The sequence below is a fragment of the Cyanistes caeruleus genome, chromosome 11, assembly GCF_971803275.1.
Source record: "Cyanistes caeruleus chromosome 11, bCyaCae1.hap1.1, whole genome shotgun sequence".
Classification (NCBI taxonomy): Eukaryota; Metazoa; Chordata; class Aves; order Passeriformes; family Paridae; genus Cyanistes; species Cyanistes caeruleus.
Window position 1 is genome coordinate 21217256 of NC_141711.1, and position 13093 is coordinate 21230348.

At 52.0% G+C, this 13093-nt stretch overlaps 1 protein-coding gene across 4 annotated transcripts; it reads left to right on the forward strand.

Annotated features, from left to right (window-relative positions):
- The first annotated feature begins 383 nt into the window (after positions 1-383).
- On the forward strand, positions 384-7714 carry LOC147651109 (uncharacterized). 4 transcript variants are annotated; one of them, XM_086846511.1, is made up of 16 exons: positions 384-425; positions 521-796; positions 1124-1215; positions 1301-1402; positions 1682-1806; positions 1883-2045; positions 2132-2238; positions 2455-2568; positions 2715-2833; positions 2986-4074; positions 4394-4861; positions 5571-5697; positions 6146-6216; positions 6429-6516; positions 7221-7303; positions 7522-7714. In XM_086846511.1, the coding sequence occupies exons 2-10, from the start codon at positions 754-756 to the stop codon at positions 4026-4028; spliced, it is 1908 nt and encodes a 635-aa protein (XP_086702637.1). In that variant the 5' UTR covers positions 384-425; positions 521-753; the 3' UTR covers positions 4029-4074; positions 4394-4861; positions 5571-5697; positions 6146-6216; positions 6429-6516; positions 7221-7303; positions 7522-7714. The 4 variants fall into 4 exon arrangements, with proteins under 4 accessions (XP_086702637.1, XP_086702635.1, XP_086702638.1 ...); XM_086846509.1 differs by having other exon boundaries at positions 4394-4679; XM_086846512.1 differs by having other exon boundaries at positions 4397-4861.
- Positions 7715-13093: the final 5379 nt, after the last annotated feature.

Below are 13093 nucleotides of genomic sequence, written 5' to 3' on the forward strand. Positions count from 1 at the left end.
GAGGAAAACATCGGTGCACCAAGAGCAGGTTTGGAATCTGTGCAGTGCAAGAGACTCCGCACAAGCTCTCTGGGCAACTGACTGTCAGGGGCAGGAGCCCTGGCGTGGCCGTGCCTGAACAGCACCTTTCTGCCTACAGTGCCACCATCGATGACTGCCCTGGGGCCTGGGATTGGACCCTGCACTTGCTGCAGGTGTCTCTGGCCTGGTTCCGTGCTGACCAAAGGCTTGGAACCACCTCAGAACCTCGGTTCCCAAGGGGGCGGCCTCAAGTGGCTGCCGGGCAACTGAGGCCATGGCTGCCTGAACTTTGGGAGCAAGATGCTGATGTCAGAGTGGCCATTGTGACGCGTGCGACCAAAGCCCCAAAAGGGAAGGCTGGGCTCAGGCCGTGTGTCAGTGCGACCTGGCAACGGGAGGAGAAGGTAAGGCAGGGAAGCAGCTGCCCAGGGACCAGAGGGGCCCCACACCTCGGGGCTCTGGGCCTGTGCTGCAGGCTCACCTGCCTCTCCCTTCTCAGAATCAGCGCAGGAACATCCAGAGGAGACGGTGGTGTTCCTGAACGCGACGACGGGAGCAGAAGGCGGACAGGAGCAGGGCTCACGCAGGGCTTACCAGGGAGTAGCACCCTCGTAGCTCTGGGCCTGTTCTCCAAACTCCCATCACTCTTCTTTCTCCCGCAGAGAGAGAGAGGTCCAGCACCTGGCGGAGACAGCGGCGTTCCTGCACAGGGACTCAGCGCTGACAGCCGCCATGTGCGACAGGGAGCAGGAGGGCCCTGATGGCAGGGAGCCAGGTGAGGGCAAAGCAGCCCTCCCACAGCCTGGCCCAGGGGCTGTCAGGGTGGCCAGCGTGGGGCCCAGAGCAGAGGCCGGGGCAGGCAGGAGCTGCTCAGCCAGGCCAGGGCTGGGAGCCTCCTTCCTCCCCAAGTGGGGCCCAGCTGGGCCAGGGGGCAGCTGTTGGGAGCCCCGTGCCCGCAATGGCCGCTGCTCTCCAAGGCCTCCAGCCCTGCCCATCAGCCAGGCACGCAGGCAGGGACAGAGCAGCCCTTGGGGCCGATGCTGCGGGCTGAGAGCCCCACAGAGCTGCTCATGCCCGCTGCCATTGGCTCTGTCCCCTGCAGAATGCGTGTTGTGTCGCCGTGTAGAGGCTGACCCAGACATCTGCGGCGACAAACGGGAGAAACACGGGCTCTGTGCCCACGTCTTCTGCCTGGTGAGTGGCTCGGGGCACTCCACCCAGCATTGCAATGGGCAGTCCCTGCCACCCTGTCCTCATCAGCTCTTCCCATTTTCTGCAGTATTTTGCCACACTGCTTTTCCAGCAAGCCAAGAAACATGTTGGACTCCTGGGTTTTCTGCCTCAAGAAATCCAACTTGCAGTCAGGCGGGTGGCACAGGAGGTGAGAGCCTGGCAAAAGAGCAGGGACATTTGTGCCAGGAGAGGCTGGCCAGAGCTTATCCCAGACCCCCAGCAAGAAAGGCCGGCCATGCAGCCGGATGTGGGACAAAGTCTGGCTCCCAGCAGCTCCTTGGAGCCTCTGGCACAGGAGCTTCCCTCACCAGCTGGCTCTGAGGGCTGAGAGCCAGCAGCGGCCCCATCCTGCGCCCTGCCCGCAGCCCTGGGGCTGCGTGGGGAGGTCCCCAGGCTGCTGCTGATGGGGCTGCCTGGCTCATTCCAGCACTGCTGTGTCTGTGGCCAGAGCGGGGCCACCATCATGTGCTGCAGGGAAGGCTGTGACAGATGGTTCCACCTGCCCTGTGCCAAGGAGGGCGGCTGTGTGACACAGTACATTGCCCCATTCAGGTAGCCCCTCTCCCCTCCTGGCCATTCCCAGGGAAGGACCAAGACTTTCTCATTATGCCCATCCCTTTGCCCCCAGGTCCTACTGCCCTGAGCACCGTCCAGAGCAGGACGTGCAGGTGACTCCAGAGCCGGGCACCGAATGCCCCATCTGCATGGAGCCAGTGGAGGATAGAAAGACCTTCAACACCATCGTGTGCCCAACATGCAAAAGAGCCTGGTTCCACAGGGACTGCCTCCAGGTGGGAGCCATGCCCTCAGGCCTGGGACACAGCAGGTGCTCAGCAGCACCGGGGCCTGGCTCACACTGCTTCTGTTTGCCCTGCAGGGACAGGCCATGTGTGCTGGTCTTTTTTCCTTTCGCTGCCCCCTCTGCAGAGATCATGAGGATTTCCTTGTTGAAATGTTCTTTCTGGGGATCCGAACCCCCATCAGGTTGGTGTCCTTCTGCGGGGCTCACAAGACAGGAGGGTGCAAGTGCCGTGCTGTGCCAGGCCCTGCCCCAGAAATCCAGACCCTGCCCCATCCAGGGAGTCTGGACTTCCGCTTCTCACGGGACTTGGAAAAGCATTGGAGGAAGAGCAGGGACACCCTGTTACCTCCATGGGGTCAGGGCAGCAGAAACACATCAGCTTTTCCTTTCTCCATTAGAGACCCAACATGGGAGGACAACAATGGCTTTGCAGATCTAGGAGAGAGGCACAACACGTGCAATGCCAGGGAATGCCTTTACCCAGGAGGCAGGGAGGAGGCAGAGGAAGAGGGGTGAGTTGGGAAGCTGCACCCGGGGCTCTGCAGGGAACCTGTGTCTCGGGAAGGGCTCAAAGCAGAAGGAGCCAGAGGAGCTCGGCTGCACAATCCCGTGCTGGGACACTTTGTCTTCAGAGCCATCAACCCGTTTGCTTCCGCAGGCCCTGGAAGCTGCTCCTGTGCTCCTCCTGTGCTGCCGAGGGCACCCACAGGCGCTGCTCTGGCCTGACAGTGAGGACAACCCACTGGGAGTGTGAGAGCTGTGCTGGTCTCGACACAGGTATGAGGCAAAGCAGGCGGGTGTCCCTGGGCTGGGGCCAGTGCCCAGGCTGGGCACGGCAAAGCCCATGGGCTCCTGGAGGGCTGGGGGCAGTGCTCTGGTCGGGCATGGCTTGGTCCAGGCCTGTTTGACATTCCTGTTTGCTTTTACAGGCTCCAGGGATGAGCCGGAGCTCAATGGCCCCAGCCTGACCGGACAGTCAGGACTGGAGTCTTCTCAGGGCCTCTCAGAATCTGAGGCCATCAGCCCCACCTCCAACACCCCAGTGTCATCGGGTCTGGCTCCCCGTTCTCCATCTCCGGAGGCCAGCAGCCACAGCAGCCCCCGGCGTGCAGCCTCATCCTTGGCAGACAGCGGCAGCCCAAGCACATCAAGGCCAAGACACAGCAGCTCCATGGACCCTGAGGACAGGGTCCATTCCAGATGTGCTGGGCCTGACCACAGGCAAAGCCGCTCTCGCCAGCAGAGTCGGGCCACAGATAGACCCGTCCGGTCACGGAGTCGCCGTGACAGGAGCAGCGGGACAAGACCAAGGGCTGAGAGGCCCAGGCGCAGGGAGACACCATCACAGGCTTCCCCCAGATGCAGCTGCTTCTGCTGTCAAGCTCGGGCCTTAAGTCCACCTGTCTGGTCAAGGAGTCACTGTGACCAGAGCAGCAGGACAACATCAAGGGCAGAGAGGCCCAGGCGAAGGCAGACACCATCGCGGGCAGCCCCCAGACTCAGCCGATCCCGCCGGGAAGCTCAGGCCCAGAGTCCACCTGCCCGGTCGAGGAGTCGCCGAGACAGGAGCAGCAGCACAACATCGAGGGCAGAGAGGCCCAGGCGAAGGGAGACACCATCGCAGGCAGCCCCCAGACGCAGCCACTCCCGCCTACCACGTCAAGTCTTGAACCAACCTGTCCGGTCCAGCGGTCTCCAGGACAGGAGCAGGAGGACAGCAGCAAGTGCTGAGAGGCCCAGGCGAAGGGAGACATCCTCAGGGACGTCCCCCAGACGCAGCCGCTCCCGCCTGCAACGTCGAGCCTCAAATCAACCTGTCCAATCCAGGAGTCACCAGGACAGGAGCAGGAGGACAGCAGCAAGTGCTGAGACGCCCAGGCGCAGGGGGACACCATCGGGGACGTCGCGCTGGAGCAACCGCTCCCGCCAGCCACGTCGGGCCTCAACTCGGACCTCTATCAGCAGCACGTAGTGTCATCTTTTCTTTCTAGTCCTTCCGTTTGCTGCTGTAAGTGAAGGTGAGAAGGGTCAGTACAGGGACCTTGAGATTTGCAGGTCTGTGGGAAAACCCGAATTAGCTCTTGGCATTTCTATGATTCTTGATTTCTGTTATCGTGTATTGTTAAGGGAAAAGCCACTTAAGGACATAGCTAATTAAAAAGGACACTCATTGCTGCCTTTAGACAGATATTTCCCCACTTCTTACCCTTGAAAGTGAACCAATCCTTAATGGCTTGGATACGTTTAGGGAGACATGAAAAGCAAGGTGGCTCTTAGGGAAGCTGTCTTTGAAAAGGCCGTGTGCTGAGTTGCTATCCTTAAACCATCTCATTTCAGTAGAGCCTTCCTTCAGTGAAGCAGAAGAAGAAAGTAGAGAGTGAGACACTGCCTCAAATGTCTGGAGAAATCGATTGTGACACTGCTGCTGATTTTAAAGACTTGATTGGACCTTCAAAGATCAAACCAGAAAAGACCGTGGAAATAGCCTGGGACAAAGAGGATGCGCTGGACTCTGCCCCAGATGAATGTCCGAGACCTTTGCCTGAAAACGACAGAACTCAGGAGTCGAGTGCGTTCAAGTTTTCCTTCTTTGGAGACACAGAGGAGTTGGGCATCAAAGAAGGTAACAGCAGAACCCTCCTAACGGAGCCATTTCTAAGGAACGGCTTCTGGCAGGCACTGTAGAGCAAGATGGTGTAAAGAAGGTCATAATCCAGAGGATGATCAGCAGCAGAAGTCAGTACTTACGCTGAAGCATTTTGATCTTCATTTCTACTTGCCAAGCTTGTGGGAGATTAATGAGAGGTAACACCTGCTTGCATCTCAGGAATTTTGAGAGGCACGCCTTGAGAAGGCATTGGGATTTTTGCAGAGTGGTGAAAAAGCTTGTTGTCATGCCCTAAAGTTCTCAAATAGGGACAAAGGTGACACAGCAGTCATACCAAGTTACATGGAACACAACAGGATTTTAAGGAAAATGGGTGTTAAGGTAGAGGGAGGAGCAAAATCCTGGAGCTGACCCCAAGCTCCATGACCATTCTGTTAGTTACCGAATTCTATTCCTGGACCTTCAGAAAAGTGAAACTGAATGACACTGAAGGATCATTGGGGTGTCCTAAGCTCAGATAAAATAAGGCCTTATGAAATGAAGATGAAGGAATATTTAATCAAGTCACAGTCAGATAGGAATGAAAGGAAGCCGTGCCAAGTTATCCAAAATATTAACAAACAACACAAAGCAACAAGCCCCCCACACTTGTGCTGAATTCAGAAGCTATTCACTGTCTTCTGGATGCAATGATAAATGTTGAAGAATACATAGGAGATGCCTTGAACAAAGTGGAAGATCCTGGAGCAGAGCTACAGCTCAGAAAATCAGGGAGGAGAAGATTCTGTCCTTCCTAAATCTGTCTTCTCCAGTGTACATATTTCACTTGAAAGAAGGAATTTTTCCTGGCAAGCAGAGAAATAATCTGGTTTTGGCTTGCTTTCTCTTTTGGTGCTGGTTTTGCAGAGCCTCACATACTTGGGACGATAAAACTGGAAAAAGTCAGGTGGCAAGAGGATTCACATTTCCAAGACATCACTTCTGAGAGTGTTGATGAGCCTGAGATGTCAGAAATTGAAAAGCACCAAGAAAGGCAAGTTGCATTTGTATTTGTTGTCTACTTGGCTGTAGTAGTTGGATGCTGTGGGAATATGAATGGCAGCACTGAGGAAATGGGAAACTGACACTGCACACCTCTGAGCAAGGAAAGTCATCTTGAAAAACCATTGGTGCTGTGTGGAGTCCAGAGTCCCAGCAGCCCCTTGGATGTGAAGTTGAATGTGAAGAGAGAGAAGATGAGCACAAGAAATTGACTGGGTTGTTTTGGTTTGGCCAAGCCCAAACTGAGTTTTGCCAAAAGGCAAAGACACAGTCAGTTTTCTTGTAAAAAGTGGGGTTTTTTAATAGAAGGCTTTATTTGCATACTATGGAGCAGAGCTCTTCCATGTATACCATTTCTCTGAGGCACTACAGCTCTAACTCATGCTCATGGGATTTGATAGGACCTTTTAGGATGCTAAAACCCCTTTGTACTTGTCTAGGGTTTTTTCTCTACCACGCACAGAGAGTGCTAGAATTTTCTTCTTCTCCATAGATGATGAACGCCTAAGAGGTACGACACAACTTCTTCAGCCCCTTTTGTATATTTTTCCCTTTTAAACCCTTACTGAACTTGAGTAAGGAGGAAAAAATGCTGCCTGGTTATGAATGCTCTGTAGTCAAAATTTGCCATGCTCACTTGTGGTCAAAGTTGTGGTAGATCCCATGAGAGAGTCCTGGTAAAAAATAAAGACTGAGCAGCTTTCTGTCTTTCCTTTCTTTCAGATAATTGCCTCATAGCTATAGGAACTTTTAGAGCTTAGCAAAAAAATAGTCACTAGACAGGTTACTGAGACATTTAGGATTCTTTCAGGTAGGTCTACCACCTTTAACTTTTTCCTGTCTCTCTGGTGTTAATCTGAGGAATGCCGAGTGCTCTTGTCAGTGGCATATGTGCGTGCGGTTCTTCATCCTAATGAATCTGGGGCGTTCTCTTCTGAAGCCAGTGAATTTTCGATTTAAAAACAAAGACAACAACAACAAAAGAAAACATACACAGCCCCCAAAAATTACACAGGCTGCCAATTGCTTGTTCTATTTTGAAGAATATAGTCTCAAGTCAGGCTTAAATGACGTTTGTTTCTTGAGACTTGTTAGATAATGCTGATGAAATGTATGGCTGTGTTCATACAGTTACTGCCCTGCAATCTTCCAGCCTGTCTGATTTACAGGGTGTGTTAGAATGGAGATCTCAGCCCTTGGAAGCAGCGCTTCTGGGGGCAGCTGTGGGATCCTGCTGCTGAGCATTTAATGCAAGAGCTGCTGTTTCACTGCAATTTAGATTTCAGCAGGTTCAGGGAGACAGCTGCTGCCTTTCATTTTTCTTAGTACACCAGGCTGCAGTAGGGAACATTTCTGCTGAAGCCGACATGTGGTGGGGGGCAAGAGAATAGGAGGGACGTGAAGAATAGAGCTTCTGACTTGACTGTTGTGTTGTTCATTCATGATTGTTGGGAGCAGCAGCAGAATCAGAAGGGTTGAACCCTACTGATTGATGTTGTGTTTTGTTTTGTGCAGAGGGCCCAGAGTTATTTTGTAGATCTGTAGAGCTCAGTGAAGAAAAAGTGGGTTGGGAAGACAGATGTAGATTATTGTTTGAGGTGAGTATGGAGCATCTGTTCCCTGGTAACTGTGGCTGAATGCTGGGCATGGGGAGGGAACACGGCTATGGATGTGCATGCAAAATTAATTCAGGACCTCCAGAAGAGCCTGAAGCTTTGTAACTGTCAGGGAACAAAAGGTTGTTAGTATACTGGTGTGTGTAACATGATGATGTGATGTCCAGCCAGGTAAACCACTGCATCTCTGTATGTTACAGGAGCAGCTAGCTAACTAGATGTAAGGGAAGTGTTTAAGAGAAACAGTGAATTTAGAGACTTCTGCAAGTAGTGGATTCAAAAACTTCTCCTAGGAATATGTTAGATTTTCATTAATTTCTGGATCGTCTAAGGAAGCATAAGAATTCCAAACGGAAACTGAACCCAAACTAATAAACCCTTTCTTGAAAAGAATCCTGTCCTATTTGTTCCTTGAAGAAGTTGCCAAACAACTTTACCTTTTAAATCCTTTCAAGGATCTAACAAGAAACAATACTGGCAAACCCGCTTAGGCAGTGTTTCTGAGCTGGCGCTGATGCTCTCAGGTTCCGGGGAGCCACGGGAAGGCTCCAGTCCAGACTGTCCGGTCAGGCTGGGGCCATTGAGCTCCGGCTCAGCCCTGGAGGCTGTGAGGGCAATCAGCAATGTCAAAGGCCTCCCAGGCCTGGGCCAGGCTGGGCCGGAGCAGTGCCCCCAGCCCTCCAGGAGCCTACGGGCTCTGCCAAGCCCAAAATGGGGCTTGGCCTGACAGCCGTGCCCAGAGCAACAGAGCTGTCACACTCTGCGCTGGTTCTGGTCGCTGTCAGGCACGAGCAACACCTGTGGGTGCCCTGGGCAATGCAGGAGCAGCACAGGGGCACTTGCCAGGGCCTGGGGAAACGCAGGGGTCGGCCTTTACGGGACGACATAACACGCATGCTGCAGGGGAGAGAGCCAATGGCAGCGGGCATGAGCAGCTCTGTGGGGCTCTCAGCCCGCAGCATCGGCCCCAAGGGCTGCTCTGTCCCTGCCTGCGTGCCTGGCTGATGGGCAGGGCTGGAGGCCTTGGAGAGCAGCGGCCATTGCGGGCACGGGGCTCCCAACAGCTGCCCCCTGGCCCAGCTGGGCCCCACTTGGGGAGGAAGGAGGCTCCCAGCCCTGGCCTGGCTGAGCAGCTCCTGCCTGCCCCGGCCTCTGCTCTGGGCCCCACGCTGGCCACCCCGACAGCCCCTGGGCCAGGCTGTGGGAGGGCTGCTTTGCCCCCTCCTGGCTCCCTGCCATCAGGGCCCTCCTGCTCCCTGTCACACATGATTCTGGTCAGTGGTGAGTCCCTGTGCAGGAACACCATGGTGTCCTCCACGTGCAAGTCCTCTCTCTCCATGGCAGAAAGGAAGAATGCTCGACTAACTACGGAACTGCTACATAGCAGCATACTTCTCTTAATACTTACTCATGGTTTCCCTGGAATCAAAGCACTCAGCTCCCTTTACCTGGGGTATTTGAGGGGCAACTGTATCAAATCCCAGCATTACATTGTTAGAGCTGCACAAAGGAATAGCTGACTGCTTGGTAAAGAGTTTAACATACTTGCAAAATTATGAAGGTGGCCCTTTTTAATGTTGGTTACACTTGGGAGGTTTTTCCTTTGCTGGAAGGAGCTGTTTCCCCAGTGATCAGGCCCAGCATGTCTATAACTCTGCTGAGGCCGCTAAGTACTACTACTAATACTGCTAGTACTACAACTACTATAACTACAACAGGCACTACTCATGGTGCCCATGGCCTGTATGTTGACCCTGCTATTGCCTCACTCTGTGTGCTGCAGCTGCTGCTCTCCAGAGAGCAAGATGGCAGCGACTCTTGGTATGCTTCATGTTGGGGGCTCCTGTGGTTGCTGGCCCATGGAGGTGGAGCGTGCAGAGGCAGATTCTGATGGCCTCAGGTTCTGCGTAACCACAGGAAGGCTCCAGCCCTGAGTGTCTGGTCAGGCTGGAGCCATTGAACTCTGGCTCACAAGTGCAGGCTCTAAGGCCGAGCAGGACGGCCAAGGGCTCCCCAGGCCTCGGCCAGGCCCGAGCAGTGCCCCCAGCCCCCAGGGAGCAGACAGGCTCTGCCAAGCCCAGCCTGGGCACTGCCCCCAGCCCAGGGGCACCCGGCTCTTTGGCCTTATACCCGTGCCAATACCAGCACAGCTGTCACACTCCCATGTGCCACAGTTTTCCCTGCAGCACGTGAGGGTGGCCCTGCTCTGGCCACAGACGCAGCAGTGCCTGGAATGAGCCAAGCAGCCCCATCAGCGGCAGCCTCGGGGCCTCCCCAAGCGGCCCAAGGGCTGAGGGCAGGGCGCAGGATGGGGCTGCTGCTGGCTCTCAGCCCTCAGAGCCAGCTGGTGGAGGAGGCTCCTGTGCCAGAGGCTCCACAGAGCTGCTGGGAGCCAGACTTTGTCCCACAGCCAGCTGCATGGTTGGCCTTTCTTTCTGGGGGTCTGGCCTCTACTTTGGAGGGCAGTGGAATGCTGGACTGGAGGCCCAATGTGCCTGGTGGAACATTGGGATGCATTGAGACACGTTGGGGGATGGATAACACATCGGGGGATGACCAGGATGTGTCATCCTGCGATGGTGTCTCCTTACACCTCAGCCAGTGCTCCGGGATCTCTGCTCATCCCTGCTGTTCCAGCTGACTGTTCCTCAGAGCCCTGCAGGAGCACCGGGACTGCCCGCCCGAGGGGGTTTGTGAAGCAAAGCCTCTCCTCCATCCCTTCCCGTCTCGGCCAAGAAAGCTGCCACGGGGTCCCTGGTTCTGTTTTCTTGCTAATGCTGTAGTTATTGTTGTTTGTTTGCCTTGTTATAAATACTAGTAAAGAACTGTTATTCCTATCCCCAGATCTCTGCCTGAGAGGCCCCTTGATTTCAGAATTATAATAATTTGGAGGGAGGGGGTCTACATTTTTTTATTCCAAGGGAGGCTCCTGCCCTCCCTAGCAGACACCAGTCTTCTAAAACCGAGACACCAAGGGCAAATGGGGAGGCCTTACCAAGGGTAGAAGATGGAGACGCTGACTCAGTTGGGCTTAAGAAAGAAAACAGAAAACCTGATAAAGACAAGAGTAAATCAGAAAGGCTCACGAAAACAAGAAACTAAGAGCGCAGACAGACACCCATCTGGCCCATTTGTCATCTTACCCTGAAAGGTAGGAAGGTCAAGATGCATTCCTTCCTCCCTTCCAGGACCACTACTCATAAAAAGACCACCGACTTATTTCAAAGAACAAACCAGGCGTGCTTAATTTCCTTTTTCCTCATTAACATGAGAAATGGAGAGTGGGTGGTAACTGAGCTATGAATATGTATTTGTATTCAATACTTTTGTAAATCAAAGCCTTTTACCATTTGTACTCAGGGCTGCGTGCACATTAGGGATGACCCAGCACCAGTCCAGCGCTAATTAAACATATCCTTTCTAATTAAAACAATTAGAGAGTTTTTGTCCATCCAGTTGGATATTGATACTAGATCATATCCATATTTTGGTAAATCCCCTGATACCTAAGATTCCCCTCTAATGTATAACCCTGCCTCTTCATTTTTAATTCTTAGGAATTTATGGTGTTTCCCCATTGTCTCTTTCATCTTTCAATATCCAATTTCATTTACCAGCAAACCTACAATTTGTTTGCAAAGGCAAATATCTTTTTTCCATTCATCAATCAGTGGAATCTTTCCCATTGATTCTTTTATCTCTCAGTGCTAGTTTTACCTACCAGCAGACCCACAGCTTATTTGTAAAGACAAATCTGTTATTCCTCTCAATCCCTCTCCTTTTTTTTTTTTAATAATTGTCTTTCCAAACTTTAGTTATCATTGACTTAATTTCTTGTTCCTGGGTCTTTTTTTGATTTTGCAATTATTTGCAGTGACATCAATTTCTATCCTTTTGCAGCCATCTCAGGATCAGTAGGCATGGCTAATACTTGCATCTCTTTGATCACACGTTGAATTATTTCTACTAAGCAAGGGATGATGCATGGTAAAAAGGTCAGAGTTGCTGCAGCACAAAAAAGCATTTGTTTAATCTATAGTTCATGAGGTAACCACGGAAACATGTCCCATTCTCCTGTATATGCTTCCTGTTCTATTTAGACAATAAATGCCTCTTTCAGAAGAATGAAGCTGTCATGGATTTCTTTCTTCATCCCAAAATCTTGTTTCTATTATGGACCTCATCCAGGGTGCTAACCCACTATTAAGGTTTGACTGGGCTGGCCACCTATGGCCAGTTTTCAGATTCCCCTGGGCCTCTGCAGACCCAGCAATTGCTAAGGTTAAAGGTTTCTGCTACTTCTTCTCCTAAGGTTAAAAAATTATTTTCCCAATTTTAGCCCCAGCCTGACAGTATAAAGGTAAGATTATTAAGAGAAACATTCTAATGGTGTCATCTAATTTCCCCACCTAATTTTCACTTTCATGTTGTCTCCTGCACCACCTGTGGTGAGGGAAGGCACAGAAACAGCTTAACATAAAGAAAGCCATGACAGCCAGGATTGGCCTCTAATGACTGGAGGTTGGAGAGAAGGGATGCCCACACAAACTATTTCAGCAGGCAGTCTGTGGGGAGGCACTCGGGGCTCCCCCCGATGTCGGCGCACTTGCTCCTGCTCTGGTCCACTCCTGTGGAGTGTCAGTCACAGCTTCCCATCCTTCTCCTCCAGCTGAGATGTCCAAATCTCCGAGGCTTCAGGGATCTTGACCCAAGTGCGATGGGTCCACCTGTGTTCATCAGCTCTCTTGACAGCTGTTTCTGTGGACAGCAACACTTGGAAAGGTCCAAGCCACTTAACCACCAGTGGTGCTTCTTTCCACTCCTTAACTAGGACCCGGTCTCCTGTCTGGATGTTGTGAACAGCAAAGTCCAAAGGCAAGGTCTGTGCCAGCTGAGTTTCCTGTTGAAGAGATTTCACAAGAGTCAGTATCTGGGCCACATACTGTTTTTAATATACATCACTTATCTTTAGCCCTGCCCCAGGCGGAGAATTACAAGGGTAAGGATTTCCAAACATCAATTCAAAGGGAGATAGTTGAATATCCCCCCTGAGTCTGGCCCTTATTTGTCGCTCTATTGGGAACCACAAGAAGAACGACACAGACTCTCTTGTGGAGTCGAACTGGAAAATTTCTCTCGGTTTATTACCTCAGGTCTTCTTTATAGACCGATAAGTGAAAAGTACAGAAAGGAAAACTCTTATTGGTTAGTAAACTAACACATTACCATCATTTCTTAGTGGAGTTCACCACCCCTCAACCTTGTCTTGCAAGAAAACAAGGAACAGACAAACAACACCTGCAAGGCTGTCTTCTATCTCTGAGGATTGTTTGAATTCCTCTTTATGAATTCCCAGGCTGTTATGAATTCACTCAAGAGAGTGATATGGTTCAATCAGAGAAAAGTTTTATTAATTACAGCAAGCAAGCAATAAGCAAAAGATCAGCGCTGGACGACAGGGGAGCAGGAGAGTTCCCGCCCTGCGAAACTGCCACGCCGCTGGTTTCTGTATTCCCCCTTTTAACCCGCCTTCCGGGTTACGTGTCCTTTCTCTGGCGTCTCTGCGCATGTGTCTCCGGTTGTTAGGGGGTCTTTTTCTGCCTTCTGGTGGTCGCGGGATGAAGATCATAGGTCTTCCTCAGTCTTATCCTTTTGATCTTTCTTCACTGTTTTCTGTTAAGGATTATCTTTGGTGACTTTCTGGAATTCAAGAAAGCTCGCAAGGCCGTTAGTGATTTATGCAAGCGTCAGTAGCAACCTTCAACCTCATCC

What these genes read in the sequence shown, in the direction of transcription:
- LOC147651109 (XM_086846511.1), top strand. Translation starts at nt 754, where the DNA reads ATGTGCGACAGGGAGCAGGAGGGCCCTGATGGCAGGGAGCCAG. An exon ending in CAGTACATTGCCCCATTCAG is followed by an intron (nt 1,807 to 1,882) that starts GTAGCCCCTCTC and finishes CTTTGCCCCCAG; the next exon opens with GTCCTACTGCCCTGAGCACC. An exon ending in GGGATCCGAACCCCCATCAG is followed by an intron (nt 2,239 to 2,454) that starts GTTGGTGTCCTT and finishes TTTCTCCATTAG; the next exon opens with AGACCCAACATGGGAGGACA.